Here is a 20,917-nt window from a genome sequence, read left to right on the forward strand (position 1 = left end):
TGGGAGCAGTCTCTCCCCTGCCGTGCAACAACATATGTGCTATTTTGTGTCATTTATCAGTCAAACGCAAACTGATTTGAAAAGTACAAAAAGGTGAAACTTTAAAATATACATTTCGTTTTATAAATCTTCAGTCCCATAACACACACACTTCTCTATCAATTAATAGTGACATTTTTTTCATTTTGTAAAGTGTGTTTTGCAAACTAGAGTTGATGTTTAAATGGCATGCTAAATGATAGTTTTACGCCAATATGCGAAAGCACTTGCTGTCTTTGCCTTATTAACCAATAGGGCTCTTGACAGTCTTTTACTAGTAATATGTTTTTGCCTACACGTACCTTTTAATTTAAGCAACATTTTCTGCGTGGTTCATTTGTGTCATAACCCTGTCTCTAAACTTGTAAGAATCTTGCGCACGAAATTAGCACTGTATTATGGGACTATCATACTATTTACGGATAAGTACTGTCGACTTTCCTATGCAATGTAGCAAGCATTAGGCCTACATGTAAAAGGTCCATTGGCTTTAACTTACGATGTATATTTTTGCAATGTAAACTTACTCGGTCTACTCTTGTAATCATTTAAAAATGTTTTACTTGTCGACACAGTTTGTACAAGTATAATATCTAATGTTATTGTTGCCAAGTAAATTCCTTTGTCAACGATAGCATTGCATATTGTACACGACAGGCTGTGTTGGCAAGGTCATAAACTGTGTATTTCGAGTATACTTTAGGGCGTTTTCCAGGACAAAAATAATTGTTTATACTATGAAAAATTACAGTTGTTGTCCTTTAAATGTGTTTCCTGAGTATGTCCTACCAGCAGTTGATGGAGTATTGCCTTAATGATTGCCTTTACCGAATTTTACAAAATCATTTGTTGTGTAAACTTTCCTTTAATACATTTCAAGAGATTTCGTTCAGTTAAATTCTCGACCGCGGGTCATCCGGGTACTTGCAGGGTTTTTTTTTTTTTTTTTTTTTTGCGTCACAGCGCCGTGGGGAAGTTCGGATTTTTCGACCACCAAAGCAATATTCAAAGTTTCAATATACATAAATGACATAACTTTTAGTTCTGATTTTTTCCACACAATTTCTGTATCATTCGCTCTTCTGTATCGTCTGATCTCTCATTCACCTCGCTCGTATGCGTTTCACCTACTGACGACACTCCGCGGTCGAGAATTGCACATATAATATGGATGTGTATGGAAGACCGGTCACGACATGCGACATGCGAGTTTTTTTAAACTGCGACCTGGGAGTTCTCAAACTGCGACATGCGAGTTCTTAAACTGCGACGTGCGAGTAATATGGCGTTTGCATACATGTCATTTCGTTCTCCTCCTACCGATGGATTACAGAGGTAGAGACGAGCTTATTTCTGCATACTTCTACAATGGATACACCTTGGGAGAAATAGCGGCCACGTTAGGACTCCGACATGTGTGGAAGACCGGTCACGACCTGCGACATACGACCTGCGTCTTTAACTGTGATCTGCGACCTAACCCTAACCCTAACCCTAACCCTAACCCTAACCCTAACCCCTAACGCTAACTAACCCTAAGTTATGCCGTTACAATTTTTCTGTCCCTTGGCCTAACCTCCTGGGTTGAGAGCGAAGTAAGGCTTTTCACGAGAGAAAACCTAACCTCTAACCCTAACCCTAACCCCTACCCTAAACCTAACCCCTAAACCTAACCCTAACCGCAGATCGCAGTTTTAAAAACTCGCATGTCGCATGTCGTGACCGGTCTTCCATAGATGTGTACGTTTTTATTTTGTGGAGATGACTATACTTGGCATCTATGAGGGGGCAAATAATGCTGATTTTCTTGTGCTAATCTTTAAAATCGTGTGTAAGTTTGTGGCATTTTAGAATTTAAACATGATTCCCTGATTTTCTGGAGGGACCGTGACCGTGCCTGATGGCAGCTCGTCGACGACGCAAATGTTGCCGTGTACTTGTGTGCCCGTACGAGCGCCCTCAGTGTGTGAAGCTAACGCATTTACATATTATAAAGTTCGAGCACGTTAGAATATCATGATATGATATGACACGAGTTGTAGTGACGTGACGCGATATTTTGTATGATATAATATGCAATTACGCTATGTGCAAAATAATGAGACGTAAAATACATTTCAGCGAAAGGAGATAGATGATTGAAGCAGCCTTCTTAGTTTCTGTATTATCCTATGCTTAGGGAAAAACCGTGAAGATTTCAATCATTTCTAAAAGGTCTGTTATCAGATCGAAATAAATGTATTAATTTGTCGATATTTGAAGTGTTGTGGTCTTGCATTCCTCTCTTTATGAACACATTCCACTCTAAAGCCATCGTATAAAGTACACAATAGAAATAAATAAGAATTCATCCACAGCTTGCAGTAAACTCATTGCAAAGTACGTCTGTTTTTCACTTGGTTCACCCTGATATCTACTGTTTGGTATGTTGATGATCCAAGTGAAATGGATTTCATTTATAAGGAGAGGTATTTTTTCGAAATTTCATTAAATTTTTGTACAGAAAAGTATGTTTATTTGACACAGAAGATGAATAGACTCTCTAAAAGTCTCTCCTTGGCTGTACAATGTTACGGAGTCCGGAATGCACTCTTTGAAAAAAATCATAACAAATTTCCTTCACACACACACACATACATAGACACAGACACCCACACCCTGACAGCACCCAAGTGAATGAAGAATCACTTAGCATTGCAACCAATTATGTAAAACTGACCATATTTATTAATTATACCTCATATTTTGCCATTTTTAAAATAACAATAAGAAAAAGTTCTGCTCAACTTGTTTGAGTTTACCCAGTAAAGAAGACAATGCAGCAGGTTTCCATAAATTAAAATATCTCATCTGTTATAATGGTATTGTGCTGGTTTTAAATATGTGTGAATGGTGGAAAGACATGATACACTTGGGACCTGCAAATCCCATAGCCTGAAGTGTGGCGCCATTGTACTATCAAAGGAGAGCAGTCTAGCTGACCAGACTATAGGACAAGCAAACCAGATCGTGAGACTGGTAAACTAGACTGTGTGACTAGCAAACTAGACTGCAGGACTAGCAAACTAGACTTCAGGACTAACTATGGACTCGACCGCAAGAGGCAAGATTTGGATTGATCCTGGTATAACCACCACCAAATACCGAGTGGATTTGCATTTTAAGTAGCATGAGACAGATGTCACCCAATGAGGTGTATATTTTGAATAGGTTTTAACCAATCAGATGTCTGTATTTTACAAGGTTGTGACCACATAATTATTTCTATGCCCTGTTTTCATATGGTCATCAATACAAAGTAAAATTTTGTTGTACTTGTTGTACATGTGTAAGATGGGCATTTTTTCCATGGCTAAAAAGGTAATATCAACAGCCCATACTCCAATATTTTACCCAGAACAGTTTACTTGTCGTATGTATGTGTATTTATAATCTTACAAAATCTGAAGTTACCCTCTTAAAAAAGAAATTTTACGAAATAACGTTGACAAGAAAAATATTTGAAATGGTAAACATGCATTACTGTTGTAGTCCAGGACTTTCCATTCTACATGGAATTATTAAATTAGTGTGTTTAACAGTTCTCATTGACTGTATGGATTTATTGAAATAAATATATAATATTAACACTTCAGTGTCTTCTTCAATGAACTTTGACCTCTCTACTTCTGTTCTGTTGTCATGGCTGACGTTGCCTGGAAACATAACAAAAAACAAAAGGAGTTCAGTCAGTCCTGCATGTTTCAAAGACAGTTTTACTATGATTGCTTATCAAGTAGCTCTGAGGAAAACTGAACTTGTGGACAATTGTAAGTCTCTTCATGCAGCAAGTGGCACTTTTACATTGTGCATTGGAGGAGTCAGGTCTCTTTTGCTATACAGGGATAGTTACATGAAATTATATTACCATGCCCTGCCCGTCGCATTTTGATTGGTCGCGCTGAACCACGTGACTGACCACAAATACACAGTAATGGTTTGTTTACATGCCCGTGAATATGAATATGGGCGCGAGCTCGAGGAAAGCCAAATTAACGGCTCGGCAAGCCTCGCCCGTTAATTTTTGGCTTTCCTCTCGCCCTTGCCCACAAGTAAACGTTAATGGTCAGCGCTTCGCCCGTAATTTCTATAATTAAAATGTTGTTTCGCAACCATGTCAAATTGCTGTATCTATCTGTCTGAGGTACAGTTGAGAGATGAAGCATGGAATCTTTGCTTATTCTGTCTATGAAGTGTAATTGTCCAAACATCATGTTCCACATTGACATAGAGATGTGTGAACAGCACATGTAAAATCCATCTCACAGCCTCATTAGCTCTATCTTTTTTGCATTTTGCCTTACCAAAAATTACCATCCAATTTTTTGGAGAGATGTTTTCGATTCCCATTCCCATATTGTCTTTGAAAATGACACTTTTTCAATCTTGTCAATGGATTTGATCACTTTTTCAGAGTTTTTGTGTCCTCACTCTCAGATGCACTATGTGGTTTACAAGCGGAGATTTAACACGCACCTTAGATTTACAAAAACAATATTTAGTAATTTTGAAAAACATTCCGTGGTCACATTTCAGTAAGCATTTTTACATAGATTATATAGGTTGCATTTGATTTCAAACCATCTTATTGAAAAAAATGTGAAAAGATACAGCCAAAGGGGATATCAAAGACACAATCAAAACAATCCCTTTGGTGATGTACTCACTGTTTTTAATAGCTGCTGACCAAGGAAACTTGTCGCTACAGCTGATAATTTCTTTTTAGCACCAACTTTACATCTGATGTAACCGTAGAGGTTTGCTCCTGTCAGACCAAGGGCGATGCACACAACCATCTGTCAAGAGATCATGTAGATAATTTTCAGTGAGATGTTCCCATGTGCAGCACAGAGTAAAGCATATGATCTTATGTGATGCAATACTTTTTTTGGTTGAAATTGCCCTGGTACAACCAAGGGTTATAGGATTCTTATCAAGTGATGTATACAGCATCAGCAAATTTACAGATGATTTCAATTTTTTATTATGACAAAAAATGTTGATTCCTAAAATGTCTAGAGAAAAATCAAATATGATGAGCTAATAAAATCTTGTACACAATCATCTGTTGTACTACTGTAACAGATATTATTACAGAGATTGACGGAGATTGATAAAAGAAAATCTGGACACCAATTTATGATGTTAAGGTACAGTGCACCTCTAGGACTGACATTCTGACTCTCACAATTTTACAATATTCTTTTGGCCTAAAACTTGTGGGGGGCTCATTTTGAAGTTTATGGAGAAATAAAGTTTTCACAGGCTTAGCTAAGTGAAAATCAGGCATTTTCATCCATAGAGATAACACAGGGATGGCAGCCATTGTGAATTTCAAAATTGATAAATTAAATATTGAGTAATTTGTTTCTCCAGTACAAAAATTTGTACAGTGACCCCTGATTTAGATTCTTCTTGATTTTGAAAGAGATTGGTTGAAAGTTTGCTTGAGGAAAGTTTGAGAAAATTATCAAGTCTTTCATTTTTGAGGCACAGTTTACCTTAACAGTACATATAAATGCAATATTAAGTATACGGTACTTACAAACCACTTAAAACTGAGACTGAACAGAGATGCAAACATGAAGGCGACCCAGATGACAGGACAAATAATTAAACCAAGCCAGAATATCCTTGACTCTACAGCACTTTCATTTGTCTTCCCCTGGAAATGAACAACAACAAAGAGAGCCCTGTCAGTTAAAATGGAGACAGCATGATATCACAAAGGTGGGTTATACATCATCCATTATTAATAATTTATAACGCAGCATACAAGTTCTCTCAAGTGTGGGAAAACAGAGGGTTAGCCTAATTTACATAACAATTAATAATTTGCAAATTATTTTATTCTTTTTGGTTATTAACATATAAAAAGGTTGCTCAACAATCCACAAGAGTGGCCAACCCCTTAAAATCTCCTTGTGGTGAACCCTGATTTTTTATTTTTCATCAAATCTACACAAGTAGTTGACGGTCTGTTTTCTGTTCTCACCATACAGGAATTGTTGAAATTTACAAATGTAATATTTCACTGGAATTGTTGAAATTTCTGCCATAAACTCAGTACAGAACTACAAATTCACAGCTGTATTTAATTGACCTGGGCACGTCATAGACTTGAATTTGTTCATCTGCAAACACAGGTACTGACTGCTGCATAGAACTGAGTTTTGCACCATTATATTAGACACGTCTGACATGCATAGAAATTTTCGAAGTATGATTACACTGTCAACTGTCATTAATCAACCAAAATTTTTATAGAGAAATCCTACAAGCTCAAGGAAACCTGATTTTTCTCAAACAGTACATACAAAAGATAATAAATAATAGTGGGTAAAATATTCTTTTGCTTAAACAGTAGGGATTTGAAGACCTTTTCACACAACATGGAGAAACAGAAATCACATCTCTGACAGGATTAGATTGATGACAATCCTTGGATGTACTTGCGTCAAATGTTTTGATAACGACTTTTCTTATAACACACTTGGTTACCATTGCAAAAATAACACCCTTGAATATAGCCATTTTGTTTTCTATACCCTATGACAATTGTATTTTTGCGGGAAGCCTTACATTAGACAAACACCCCTTGAACTAGCCGACACTTCATGGGAATGGAGTTTACATTGGGTACAGACGAACTGCTATAGCATAATTAATCAGAGCCACTGTAATCATAAGCCCTTACCAGCTGTTGCCATAACAATGCCACCATGTGTTGCACAATTCATTTGATTAGTTATCTGCAAGCAGCTTGATTCCAAAATGGCTATCTGCATTTGCCCCTGAGAGTTCCATGCAGGGACGCTGCACCAGAAAACCTTTACACACCAGTGTTTTGAATATCTGTGATTCTTATGAATAATTTTTATCTTGTTTTATGATTGTTGATAATTCTGTTTTACATTAATAATGACTTTAATATGGTAAGAGTGTGGAAGTTTATGCAGACATGGGTGAATCGAGTTGATCCCGAACTGTGTTAAACTCCAGGAGTTTGTTTTTATTTGTTGTCTTTCCCTAAAATCAACCCAGTCTATGAAAATCAATGACAAGCAGGGATAATGAAATATGGTATTTCTATACAGCATACTGCAGTTTCGTAAAATGTCATCGACTGACTGTGTAGCTGTGTATAAGCTGAACAAACTTCAGCCACCACTAGCCACCAGTACTAATTCTCAACCGCAGGAAAGACTAAAGATCACTTTTCAAAGATACTTGTGAACAGACAAGAATAACATTGGTTAGAAAAAGAACACATTCTCAACACATGCAATTTGTCCCTTCCTTGCAATGATACAAAACATGCTTGCCGTTGTAGCTTTCACCAAACACCACGATTACTGCTCTGCTCTGTTCATTTGCGTAGCTGCAACTGTTAACACCTGCCATTAATGACAAATCCCTTCTCTTCACTTTGGACGGTAATCAATAAATGTTATGGCACAATACCACAAATGAATTTGTTTATACTCACCAAAATGATAAAGAAACAACATTTAGCAGAAATGGAATCAACAAATGAAGTATTATTATTTTCTACATTGCTAAAGAAATAGCATAGATCAAAATATAAATCTTGGAGACTAAATCTACAATTTACATGTTCTTTACATTCTCACAAGCCAGAGTATAATTTCGGCTCTGCTGACCTATGCAAAAATCACATTAACGGGTAGCGCTAAGCTGTTGTCGTGAAAAGGCCCGTGGTTTACAGCGATGTTTCTTTAAGATTTATGATATTTCAACACAAACAACTACATTCAAAACTGTGAACTATCACTTCTGAGAGCCAAGACACAGGGATAACAACACTGAACAATCACCGAAGCCTTTTTCTAAAAGTCATGATTATCACTGCGCCAGACTGAGCACCTGACTCTAAGTGAAGCTATCAAAAACTTTCATCTCTCTGCAGTTCAATACAACAGAAAAGAGGTATTTATTATCATAAGTGACATTTGATGACCTCTTTTCAACAGAGGCTTTGTTCAACAATATTTACATAATGTATGTTGAGCTCATACTACCTTAAGATCTGCAAATACATGTCTACTCTGCTATGTACAAGTCAAAGGTTATATGTCTTCAGAATTACATAAATATCAGTTTGAGTTGAATCTATCACTTTACTTTAATATTTAAAGATCACTGACATCAGAACACATTGTCTTTGCTAAAGTATACCAACTTGCTAATTTCTTATCAAATATAGTCTCAGAGTACAATTGATGTTATATATTTGATTATCATCATACTGTAACAGAATCATAATTATACGGGGGAAATCTGACATTTAATGATGCAATGAATAAGAATTTCAGACAAATATTTTCAATTCTCTTCCCTGGTTTTCTAAAGTGAAGTACAGAATGTAACAAATCAGACATGAAGCTGGACAGACATAGACTGTGAGAGATGAAGTAGCTAACAAACAGAAAGGAAGATGGCCTAGTGGAGACACAGACAGACATAGGACGATGCAATTTAGATAGGCACTAGACTGCTGCACGGGATGATTCTGCCACAAATGTCTAAGACTTTAAGATCCATCAGTCAAGGATTTTGTCTCTCTCCAAATAATCAAGAAGGGAGAATCCTTGAGCAACAAATCTGCTAGTCTACATACATCCCTTCAGCTCACAATAGAAAGACTACAAGATTACCAGCCTGCTCCATTGCAGATTAACAATTTTTTTTAAGTTAAGCAAAATATTTCTTTTGCAATTATCTGTCTCCTGGCTGATTATCAAAGTCCTGATGAGCTGCAGCTACAAATGTCCTTTGTATGTTTTGTTTTATTTAACTGGTCATCCACTGAATTCTGATCTACAATTGAAATGTAGGTGTATCAAAATAATATACCTAATATAACTTGAATTTGTGTGGTATTTTTTGAATGGGGTGTCATTTCCACCGATTTTAATCCCATTAAATAAAAATTCTCAAAATTAGCAGATAACAATGTATACTAGTTATACCTTTCTTGACTCAAAGATCCAGTGACTTTTGCCATCTTCATCGACATGGTTCCACCACCGGAGACCGACCATGAGTCTGCCCGTAACATTTTTGACAGTCCAAAAGTCCATGGACAGGAATACGATGATTAGAACAAAACATATGATGAAACTGTTACTGAACCATCCACAAAACAGATATGATACTATTGCACTGACACGGAATAATAAATGAAATATTGTGGCTACTGGATGCCTGTGAAAAGGAAGAAAAGAAGGGAAAATTAGTAGAGCCGATGCAGGGAAGTGTAAGAATTCCACGGTCTTGAAATGACTTCAACACATACCCAAACTCACTGTAAAATGCAATTGGAATTATTATTTATGTCATATAATGGACATCACAGTCACCAGATAATGAATGCTCATTCTCTAGTCTCGGGTTGGACAAATCACAAATTCGATAACACACGGTCCCTCTTTGTGGAGGGACTGTGGATAACGAAACGTTATACAAATTCAAGAGCATATAGTTACCTAGCGGTATTTTCTCAATCATTTTGCGAAACATAGAGACCAATTAATAACTACAAACAACAATCGTTCAGACTCTACATTTTCGCTAAAATGCAGTTCGATGACGTGTTCGTTTCTATGATTACTGAAAATGCCAACGTGTAACTTGTGAGAAACGACGTACCTCAGCCTTCGCCGACGTTTTTCCGCTTCTTCTTCGCTACCGAAGTCGAGCGCCACATCCTCCGTGTCGTCTACTGTCGTCTGAAAGAACATTATAAGTTGTGAGCACAGTTGTTGCAAGACAGACCGGTAAAAGTGAACTTGAAGAGGTATCAATAATAGGACTTACCATCATCATTGACCGGAACTGGTTGAACTACCTAACTCTCTAGAAATTATGAAACTTTCACAGAACATTTCGTCAAGTGGATTATTTTACTCGCCGTCTTTACAAACAGACTTGCATCGATTCAAGTTTTTACGGTAAGAAAATATCACGTGTGACAATTTCAATTCATATTTCTGCGATTTGAGAGTGTGGCTTTTAAAGGCTTTAATCACTCACTTAGGTTGTACTTCTCTGCAAATCGCCACTGGAGGCGCTGTTTAAGATGACGTGATTTTCGAAGTGCCGCGGGAACTATTTAACATTTCAAGTTTCAAATGCTACCAAGTTTTCAAAGACTTGCAAATGTTACCGTAGATATAGACCAAGTTGCTGTTCATTCTGCATCTTCAAGCTATTTGTGTAAGTCTAGTCCTCTCTTTCTTTCGATCAATAAATCATGATCACAAACACGCATAGTTTGTTCGACCACAGGGTACACAGGCTTGTTGTTTATTTGTGTCTGTTTGTTTGTGTGTATGTTTGTGTTTGTTTATTTGTTATTTTTAATAAAATAACAGCGAAAAGCTGTTTTGTTAATATTTGTATAATAAAGAGCAGTTTATTTGTTTATTTGTTTATTTATTTATTTGTTTGTTTGTTTGTTTGTTGATACGTATTTCCGATGGTTAGGGTTAGGGTTAGGCTTAAGTTAGGGTTAGGGTTAGGGTTAGGGTTAGGGTTAAGTTAGGGTTAGGGTTAGGGTTAGGCTTATTCACTCCCTCTATATATTGAGACAAGGGGAGCAAGTGGGATTCCAACATCTGTATTTTCAAGTCAAGAAAAACACACCAAATAAATGCCGGACAATTGAAATATTGGGTTTGTGGCAGCATCATGTCCTGTACTTACCACACCTATCCTTTAATTCGATGGAAAGGGCAAAAATCAGAGATATTTAGCATCTTTCTCCTTTGATTCGTACAGTTTGTACGGCAAAACGTAAGTGTCACACTTTGGCGGGTTAGTACGTCAGTGAAATTCAAATCTGACCAATCAGATAGCTTGTTAGCCCTGCCTTGGCCCGAACTGGAGACGTTACCGTTGTGGAGCTCGAACCAGGATGATTTTACTTTGGCGCATTTTGCCATGTTCATTTTCCCTTTACGAATCGTCGACAACTTTGTATGCCGCAACATTCACTTTGGTCTTATGAGAAGAAGGTTCCACTAGAGTACTTCAACTATACATCTGTGCGAAACGCACTCATTTCCAATCAGTTCGTGAGATATACGAGCCTAAATGGAAAAAAAACCATGAGCGTAAACCCGGAAGTAAACAAGTACAGAGAGACCGTCGCCACGCCACGGTTGAATTTCCGCGGCTGGAAAAGTTGTTCTTGGTATTGGTTCAATTCTAATAGTTTTCTAGCTATCGAAAGTAAACTACGGGCAGTAACCTTCCAACTACGAACAATACTGTACTCGTCCGAGTATACTATAAGCCCCCGGTTCGGCAACACTGAACGGTGGTAAAAACTGTGGAGGGGCTCGAGCATCCCATTTTTTTCTGCCACGGTCGCTTAACTTATGCTAATTTTACGCACGATTTTTTCAACTCCTCTGGATGTGTCTATCGCTTTCCAAATCAACTTTATCCAAAGGTATTGATTACACAATCTCTGAATACAGAAGTGACATTTTGGTAAAATTTCAGCGTCGAAAAAAAACCCCAAACTTGAAACAAAGACGTCATGTACATGTATGCTGCTGATCTGAGTATATGTGAACTGGCATGGCATGCATATTGCCTACACGGAAAGGCAACTCAATATTCCTGTACCAAACCGTATACATCTTGTGAAAATAACCACTAGCAGTGATTGTAATAGTCACCAGGAAAAAAGCTTCGCAAATGAAAGGATAATTGCTTCAAACAAAAGCAACTGCATGTTCACATTAAAGCCCCAACTCCCGTATAAAAGCGCGAGAACCTACGAGAGTGGTCATAATGGTGGGATATTCAAACGTACTCGGTACGCTCTGGACGTCGTCAATAAAACTGTTAATTTAGAAATCTACCGATTAATTTTTTTCTTGGAATTGAGGGATATGTGTATAAGTATTTGGAGCACAATATACTTCGTTTCTGACGAAATTAAATTTAAAATGACGTCTGGAACCAGGAAAAGGATAAAATATTTGCCGGTAATATCGCCGGTATAACGTTCGATGTTCAGTTTGAATCTGCATGATTGACATGATATGCAAATTGCAAATGAGTCATGAGCGATACGTTGTTTACTTACGTACGTAGCGTTGATTGTTCAACGCGGGAAAAAACACCAAATACACGGAGCGTACCGAAAGATACAAACGCACACACACTGTGTATAATAAATACATGCAAACACATTTGATTAGGTAGTTCTCTTTTTGGAAAATTTGTTGGTCCTGAAAAGGACCGTTTTCATTTATGTTGGCCTACCTGAGCCGTACATTTTACAGACAGGAAGGCCTATACTGTCATTTATGCCCGACATATAAAGTACGTCTGGTATGTTCGGGTTGAGACCACGGACAAGTATCAGCACAAATTCTGGTATGATCTCTCACTTTGTCTACACTGTCTGTATATCTTCTGTCTTCTTTTCAAATTTCAAGTTTTACCCTCGAGTCAACGTACTGTTGTAAGCGCAATCATCGCAATGCGATATGCGTAACTATCGCTTACGCTTAGCTGTTTCCAAAAGTGATATACATTTTCTTTCCCGATCTAAAGCCGTGCATGCCTATCAAACAAGTAGCCTCCAGAATCCAATACTAGTATGCTGACAAAACCGGGATTTTTTGACGCCTGCTATCGCCTTCGGCATATTCGGTCGTCACTGCTGGGTCACTTATGCTGATCAGACGTCGAGTTGACAAACGTCGCCGGCGGCAGCTGAGGTCACCGTACTAATCAGTCCCATAAGTTGCACTCAAATGTTCGCGCTCGATCCCATCACAGCTAGCTCCAATTCATTCCTGGCAAAGAAAATTCCCGAGGCTACCTCTAGTGCTCATCAGTGACCGCTATCTTCATAAAGCCAGCTGACATAGTGTGATTAGCAGTCTGACTCTGACTACCACGCGTTTGTAATGAACTAGTATCGCGACTGAGTGGAGAGTGTAGAAGTGCAAGTGCACTCGATTTTGGCGGGATCGTTCAAAGTAGCGAAATACTAGAACTCGCCATTTTATAAGGAGGGATGGACATTGAAATGAATAATCCGAGAGATCATGCGATCACTTTATTCTGATTTTATTTTAGGTGATTAAATATTAACAGATTTGATTTCTAAAATAAGTATTTTTCAGAAGCTTTTTGAAATAATCATAAGACAACAAATCGACACCACATTTCATTTCGGTCACCATAAAACGTGTAATCGAAGCCGGGGGAATAGTCGTCGGTACCCTCCCATCCGCGACAGCGCCGAGTTCATGAGACAACGAAATTTTGAAAAGGAAACTACAACTACCATCCAAGAACTGTGGAAAACTACGTTTTATAATGGAGACACAGCCCTGCCTCGCTAAACTAAGGTCGAATAAGGAAAGGATTGTTTGTAAGACAAAAGCTCTACAAAATTTGGTAGACGACTCGGCCGTTGAGCATTGTGGTAGTTAATGTCCAACGTCGTCCATTGAAATAACCACACTCGATAAATTTGGACATCTAGTAGGCGAATTTGCTGTTCTTTTAGAACTGTTTTGATTTTTTCCCGTTCTTTCCTGAAATGCGGCATTTCTAGGACGGCGTTTGGACAAAACGGTGCTTCATTATCAAGGCAAATACGACTCTGCAATCAAGACTCCCTGCAAGAGTGATGTACACTATGACGAGCCGAGGAAAACTCCGATAATAGATCCCGTGGCAGAAAAACTACTCGTTGGATTTCTGCATCGTTTACCCGTATACAAAGATGCGGATAGCTATTGCCACTGTCTTGATACGCATTACGTTGAATCATTCAAAAACGCGCAGAATATAATGACAAACGCTTCGTTTTCGGACGAGAAACGTATACCATGACGCATGAGATCTAAGGAGTGTCGATCGATCGCCTGGCAACGTCATCACGGTTTGTACAAATCCGAGGCGACGCCGCGCCGAACCTCTGCTCCAGTAAGACTTCGAAAAAGTCTATGTTCAAGACAAACCTTGGGGTTCAAGACAAACAAATGGGGGAAATGAGTGGATGTATCGTATGGAAAGTAAACCGTAAAATTGGGTGAAAATAGTATACGTAAAGTCGCCGTGCAGTCAATGTTTACATTATGTGGCGTGCACGTTCTATTTTTGGAGGTGTTCAACCAGCTGTTTTAATTTGCTACTTTTTGTTCACAAAGATACCATATTAGTTATGTTTTGCTCCGCCCATTTTTATCGATTTTTCTCGGTAGGGCCCTACCGAGAGTTACCGTTTAAAACAGACATCGTGCCGTCAATGAAAATAAACCATGGCAGACGTGTGTAAGACTATTCTATTTAGGCGACGGGGTGAGCAGGGTCAAAGAATCAAGAAAGTACTGGAAAAACGTGTCATTTTCCTTACGTTGCTGTCAAGGGAACTTGAGTTTCCCATTGTTTTTACATCTTTTAATGGTTACTTTATTATTTTAAAGTATGATCCGTTGTCATGAACTGTGAATCAACGACTTTTTTGTTGCATTCTCGATATCTGCGAACACGTATTAGTCACAGGCACGACTGCATCTTGCTGTGGTATAGTCGCTTGAGAACTGGCGTTCGTGTATACTGCTGTGAGTCTAACAAGCTGCCTGATTGGTTCGATTTGAATTTCTCTGACGTACTAACCCGCCAAAGTGTGACACTTACGTTTTGCCGTACAAACTGTACGAATCAAAGGAGAAAGATGCTAAATATCGCCGATTTTTGCCCTTTCCATCGAATTAAAGGATAGGTGTGGTAAGTACAGGACATGATGCTGCCACAAACCCAATATTTCAATTGTCCGGTATTTATTTGGTGTGTTTTTCTTGACTTGAAAATATAGATGTTGGAATCCCACTTGCTCCCCTTGTCTCAATATATAGAGGGAGTGAATAAGCCTAACCCTAACCCTAACCCTAACTTAACCCTAACCCTAACCCTAACCCTAACCCTAACTTAAGCCTAGCCTTACCCTAACCCTAACCCTAACCTTAAGCCTAACCCTAACCCTATACCATCGGAAATACGTATCAACAAACAAACAAACAAACAAATAAATAAATAAACAAACAAATAAACAAATAAACTGCTCTTTATTGACAAATATTAACAAAACAGCTTTTTGCTGTTATTTTATTAAAAATAACAAATAAACAAACACAAACATACACACAAACAAACAGACACAAATAAACAACAAGCCAGTGTACCCTGTGGTTAGGCATGCTTTCTACAGCTTCTCGCCCCTTGCCTAGCCCTGTGCTGTGTCATTTTCGGAGATACATCCATGCATCACTATACTGGTCTTCAACCACAGGCGCTCCTTAGCTGGGTAGTCTGCTAAGTAGATCGATTTTCGGATCGATCTATTGATCCCGTAGTCGATATGCCCGCCACTGCAACCTAAATACTGTATTTAGGTTGCAGTGGCGGGCATATATATCGACTACGGGATCAATAGATCGATCCGAAAATCGATCTACTTAGCAGACTACCCAGCTACGGAGCGCCTGTGTCTTCAACACTGTCATCAATACTCGACTCCACTGTTGTGCCGATTTTTTGCTTCTGTCTGAATAACATGAATAACAGAGAATTTCATCATCATCTATATTAACCATCATCATCACCCACCGCATCATCATCACTGCCACCATCTCCATCTTTGGGCTGGTCATGTCCAGCACACTATCATCTACGGGCTATGGTTTTTCTTTAAGTTATGTTCAAGTTTTATAGATGACAAATCATTTGTCATGTACTGCAATTGAGAAAGACTTCTGATGTAAAAAAGCCTGATTATTGTAAATGGTGAACCCCCCCCCCCCCCCCCCCACATTGGAAAGAATTTTGATTACATGTAAATTGTACCTTGATGAACCTTGAATTTCTAAACACTGACATCTTTAGGTCTTGTTGGTCTTCGTCCTTAAAAAAGTATTAAACAAGTTTTTATTCTTCTTTTGTCACAGTTTGTAACCAAAGACAAAGATGGCATCTTGGAAAAGGTGGATTGGCGTTGTGCTATCAGTTGGAATGCTATCTGAAGTTGTATATTACATCTACAAGAAAATCAAACGCAAGACCCAGGAGAAGAAGAATGTCTTTCAAGAGGTCTTGTTCTTCCCAGACAAAGCTATCCCTTGCAAGGCGTTTTTCCAAGCCAGGAATGGATGTCAAGTTACCAACTGTCATTTTGCACACTACGAAACTGGACTTGGCAAGCTCCTCGGCTACATACAGAAAGCGGAGAGGACTATCGATGTTTGTGTGTTTTGTATTTCTTGTCATGAATTGGCAGATGCGGTCATCCAGGCACACAAGAGGGATGTTGTTGTCAGGGTGATTACTGATAACGAACAGATGGGGGTAACTGGCTCCCAGATTGGAAAGTTCAGGAACAAAGGTCAGGTTGAACTCACAGAGGAAAACAATAGAAGTCTGGACAAAATCCTAAACAGTTTTTTGTGTATTGGGCAAAACATATAGAAGAATAGCACATAGTGTATTATTTCATATTAGTTTCTGAGGGCAGAATCATTTCTCCAAATACAAAGGTCATAGGTTGAGTAATTGAAAACAATGAATATTCTTCATTGATCCAACATCAAATTATTCTGTTCATTGATCAAATTCTCATGTTGGGAACAATGTTACAACTGGTCTACTGGATCTAGCTGGACATATAGACAATTCTTATTATCCGGGCCCTTGCAGAGTTATATAATGCACATACCAGCTTGTATAATTTTTGAATTTTGGGAAAGAAAAAAGAAAGAAAGAAAGAAGGGATTGATTTCATTTGCTAACAGTGTTCTGATCTGAGATGGGTATCTGAACAAGTGCTTGTATTCATTATTGAAATCTGTACATTACCTGTCCTTTTATTTGTCTTTGGTGTCACAGGAATTCAAGTCCGTCACGACTATTCCTCATTTCTAATGCATCACAAGTTTGTCATCATCGATGGCGCTCTCCTCATCAGTGGATCATTCAATTGGACAAGATGCGCCGTCACTGGCAACCATGAAAATATCATCATCACCAGCGACTCCAATCTAGTGACGCCATTCAAAGAAGAGTTTGAGAGACTTTGGGAGCTATTTGAACCAGCTAAGTATCTAAACGTGGTATGATGACTTAAGTGAAACATTATAGCATTGTCAGCAAAAGACTGAAAGGTGATAGATTTCCAGCGTTTTCCCATGGCAACCACACAATGGCAACAGCTGGAAATTCATTGAACTTCAAATGTTAATGCCTCATTTTTGTTGTTTTGAAGAACAACTGGACTCTCTTCTGGTGAACTGGACTTGAATGGTTCAATTATGTATTGGGTGTACCTGCTCTGCTATCTCCATTGTCAGGTTGAAAAGCCCTACACAGGTGAATTGTCCTTCTACTGGTAAACTTGATGTAAACAATAAAATCTTTATTGATTGAAAAATATCAACCAAGGTCCACATTGTTATATGTGAGCTTTTTAATTTTACCTCATAACAGTTAATACTTTACTACAGAGTATATTTTCTTGAAAGTCCTGGAAAGATGTAACACTTTTGGAAAGTCATAAAAATAGATGTCATATTTACTATACAGTGGATACCATGTTCCTCATTTGCCACTCAAACAATTTTAAAAACTTCATTTTCTTTTAGATCTTTCAACCTTCCTTCCTTCCAGTCACTTTGAAAACGGACCTCAGTATTACCCATATGAGATAATGGTGATATTGACTTTACATTAACCAATGTTACTCACTTTTCATATAAAATTTAACTTGTCAAATGCAGGAATCTGTAATAAATATCATAGCATTTGGTAAAACAACATTATAATGAATGATGATGGAATTTTTATTTGAAAGACGCATTTGGCACAGTCAACCTTTCTGGATGTGTAATTTGTGAATCTTATAAGCATGATGTGCTTACTGGATATGATGTGTGTAAGTATCATTTACCCAAGAGAACGTTTTACTTCTGTATCACTTTCTCTTGAAAGAAATCAACTGCAGGACTTCTACACCCATTCAACGCTTCAAAATAACTTACAATATTTTATTTTTTATAACTTTAATTCAACTAAAGTGAAGGATACAATCATTTTTTGAAATTTTTGACACTATTGCACAAAAATTTTTACATTGTAGTAAGTACTCTCTGAGATCATGATGTAGACTTGTTAGCAATGGTTTGGCTAGTGATAGTGACAAATTGACACATTTCTAGAAAAGTGAATATGCTGCTCTGCAAGTGAGCAAATACATGTACTTCACATGGACTGAAGTGTTATTAAAGGCCCAGTAACTCAGACTTTTGATGATTGCTTCACTATTTCAGTTTTTACATATCAACCACCATTTCTTGTTCTACTTCCCAAAGTATGTTGATATACACAGCATTCAGCTTGTTAACTCGGTCTTAATATGACCAGACTGCATTTATCTCTTTGACTAGTGAATTCTGGTCCGGACGAGAATTCAACTGTAAACAATAGCAATGTATTTTACGCATATATACACTATGCTGGCAAGCTGGATAGTGAATGTTTAAAAAAGTTTTTTGGAGTAGAAAAAGAACTTACAATTGGCATGCAAAATAAAAATAATGAAAAATATCATCAAAAGCTAGGGTTACTGGCCCATTAATGAAAATTAATAATCACAATACCATACGCCAACCTTTGCTATGGAGCCAAACAATTTTGTACATTCAGAGGGGCTCTTAAAATTTGTACTGTTTCAGAATTTTGACATTATTTTCATCAATTATGATTGTGAAAAACCATCACTATTTTCTTCATGCTTTAAAAAACCTTAAAATTTTACCTGAAATACACTGACACAAAGAAAATGATACATGTTTGTAATTTTTTTGTGTCTGAGAAACTTCTTGAGTGCTCAAGTTTCTCTTATTACGCTCATCCCAATGGCCTGTAAACAGGTCCATAATCACCATTGATTACAATGGGTTTGGGCCAAACTATGGTGGTGTAAGGGTGTAAAGACAGACGTTGTTTTACACATGTTGATATAGTTCTAGTCCCAGAGTTCTGTCTGTCCCTGAGGAATCAATCCATTGGGAAAAAAAACCATCTGCGCCTTTCAAAAGACATCTCACCATAGAGATTTTTTCAAAATTAAGATTCTTTCAAGGTCAATTCACAAACTTGTAACAGAAATCTTCCCAACTTGACTTTAAGTGTTGTTTTAAAACATTCAGTGGGTATTCAACCCCAAAATTTCTTATTTACAACCCCACGTATACAAAGAAATATCATTTCCCATAACTATTCAAAGAAATCAACCCTGAAATGCAATAACAAATATTAATGTTTTATGATGAGTGCTCTAAAAGTATCTACATTATCTACATCAATTTTGGCAGTTAGTTTCGTTTAATTTGTATGACTTTTGATGGCAAAACTCTTTTATTATTGTAGCTAGCACGGTAACGTACAGGGATGTTTGATATTTGTCAAGCATATTTATATTGTGTAGATATATTAAAAACTTTAAAATTTAAAGTACTTGTCGTCGAAAAATAACATGTATTTGGAAATTACAACTTTTCTATAAACATTCCAATTCAAAATGTCAATTTTAAATTTGAAGCAGTTGTCTAGAATAATAGCAGTAAATTGTAATTCAGTAGCTTTTCAATCAAATCGATCGTAAAATATAAAATCACCTGTTTCAAGTAAAAATTTTACCTGTTAATAACATTGTTTGAATAATTTAACATGAAATTTCCCAAAAGCTATGCAGCCAAGTCTATATTTACCAAGGCTTTAGCTTGTACATATATTTAAGTACAGCGCAACATTTTTTACACAGTGTTGCTTGTTGGCCCTTTTGCCATGCACCTTATGGTAAGATGCGCCTTGAACTTTTGCTCAAGATTTCCTCAAGGAATCTTTCAACTATTCTCTTTCAAAATCAAGAATAAAAATCGGGGGTCACCGTGCGAATTTTGGTACTAGAGAAACAAATTACCCAAGATTTACCGATATTTGAAATTCAAAATGGCCGCCATTCCTGTGTTAACTCAATGGAAGAAAAATAAATTTTTCGATTTTCCAAAAACTACCCGGTGAAAAGTTTTCTTACACCAAGAGCTTTAAAATGAACCCCACAAGTAGTAGATCAGAAAAGAATTGGAAAAGTTTTAGAGCCCAAGTATTTGTCCCCGAGGTGCGTTCTACCTTAACATATAACTGATCACAAATGACAAGGGAGTGACATCAAACAATATAAACTCTGAAATGGAACAAAAATGAGTTTGAAAGTTTGATGTGTCAATGTTGTGACATGCAGCAATTGAAATATTGCAGTTAAACCAATACTGGTTGACTGCTTAAAGCATTTTCTGTTGGTTAGCATAAGCTTAAATTGACATACATGTTCTTCAATTGGATGCTACTTGGGTGCACATGTCTAAAGAAATTTATGCTATTTCAGAAGTTCATAAAACACTTGTCTATTTGTTTGTACATTTATTACCATAAAAAAACTTCGGCAGAAAGAAGTTTTAAAAAATTTAAGGCACTTAAAAAATATATCTTGTCACCTTGTAGCATTAAAGTTACAAATGAGAAATCCATTTGAAATTTTTCAGCCTAAATTTTAATTGTGAGACTCTAGTTTATTACTTCTTCTGTACTTGTAAATATTATCGTCCCAAAAATAAATTCTAAATAGGGCATAATTAAAATGAACCAATTTACGTGGCTCTATCAAAACTTCAGAATCAAACACTCGCTGTTCACTTACAAGAGATGCAATTATGAGGTAAATACTGTA

The 20,917-nt window shown here is 37.3% G+C and overlaps 2 protein-coding genes across 4 annotated transcripts; one reads left to right on the forward strand and one right to left on the reverse strand.

The window, feature by feature from the left end:
* Positions 1 to 2,743: 2,743 nt before the first annotated feature.
* On the reverse strand, positions 2,744 to 10,036 carry LOC139151485 (Golgi apparatus membrane protein TVP23 homolog A-like). Of its 2 annotated transcripts, XM_070724317.1 has the most exons (6): positions 9,919 to 10,036; positions 9,751 to 9,830; positions 9,072 to 9,306; positions 5,624 to 5,743; positions 4,746 to 4,874; positions 2,744 to 3,734 (listed from the first exon to the last, which is right to left on the reverse strand). In XM_070724317.1, the coding sequence occupies exons 1-6, from the start codon at positions 9,925 to 9,927 to the stop codon at positions 3,702 to 3,704; spliced, it is 606 nt and encodes a 201-aa protein (XP_070580418.1). In that variant the 5' UTR covers positions 9,928 to 10,036; the 3' UTR covers positions 2,744 to 3,701. The 2 variants fall into 2 exon arrangements, with proteins under 2 accessions (XP_070580418.1, XP_070580417.1); XM_070724316.1 differs by lacking the exon at positions 9,919 to 10,036 and having other exon boundaries at positions 9,751 to 9,912.
* Positions 10,037 to 10,153: 117 nt separating this feature from the next.
* LOC139151484 (uncharacterized) lies at positions 10,154 to 17,702 on the forward strand. Of its 2 annotated transcripts, none has more exons than XM_070724314.1 (3): positions 10,154 to 10,317; positions 16,086 to 16,519; positions 17,020 to 17,702. In XM_070724314.1, the coding sequence occupies exons 2-3, from the start codon at positions 16,105 to 16,107 to the stop codon at positions 17,247 to 17,249; spliced, it is 645 nt and encodes a 214-aa protein (XP_070580415.1). In that variant the 5' UTR covers positions 10,154 to 10,317; positions 16,086 to 16,104; the 3' UTR covers positions 17,250 to 17,702. The 2 variants fall into 2 exon arrangements, with proteins under 2 accessions (XP_070580415.1, XP_070580416.1); XM_070724315.1 differs by lacking the exon at positions 10,154 to 10,317 and adding an exon at positions 14,493 to 14,868.
* Positions 17,703 to 20,917: the final 3,215 nt, after the last annotated feature.

This window comes from Ptychodera flava, chromosome 15 (genome assembly GCF_041260155.1).
Source record: "Ptychodera flava strain L36383 chromosome 15, AS_Pfla_20210202, whole genome shotgun sequence".
Lineage (NCBI taxonomy): Eukaryota > Metazoa > Hemichordata > Enteropneusta > Ptychoderidae > Ptychodera > Ptychodera flava.

Excerpts from the sequence above, each read along its gene's own strand:
- LOC139151485 (XM_070724316.1), bottom strand. The coding sequence starts at position 9,842 with ATGTTCTTTCAGACGACAGTAGACGACACGGAGGATGTGGCGCTCGAC. Across the intron at positions 9,307-9,750 it reads AAACGTCGGCGAAGGCTGAG|GCATCCAGTAGCCACAATAT; the intron begins GTACGTCGTTTC and ends TCCTTTTCACAG. Across the intron at positions 5,744-9,071 it reads GGATCTTTGAGTCAAGAAAG|GGGAAGACAAATGAAAGTGC; the intron begins GTATAACTAGTA and ends GTTCATTTCCAG.
- LOC139151484 (XM_070724314.1), top strand. The coding sequence starts at position 16,105 with ATGGCATCTTGGAAAAGGTGGATTGGCGTTGTGCTATCAGTTGGAATG. Across the intron at positions 16,520-17,019 it reads TGGAAAGTTCAGGAACAAAG|GAATTCAAGTCCGTCACGAC; the intron begins GTCAGGTTGAAC and ends TTGGTGTCACAG.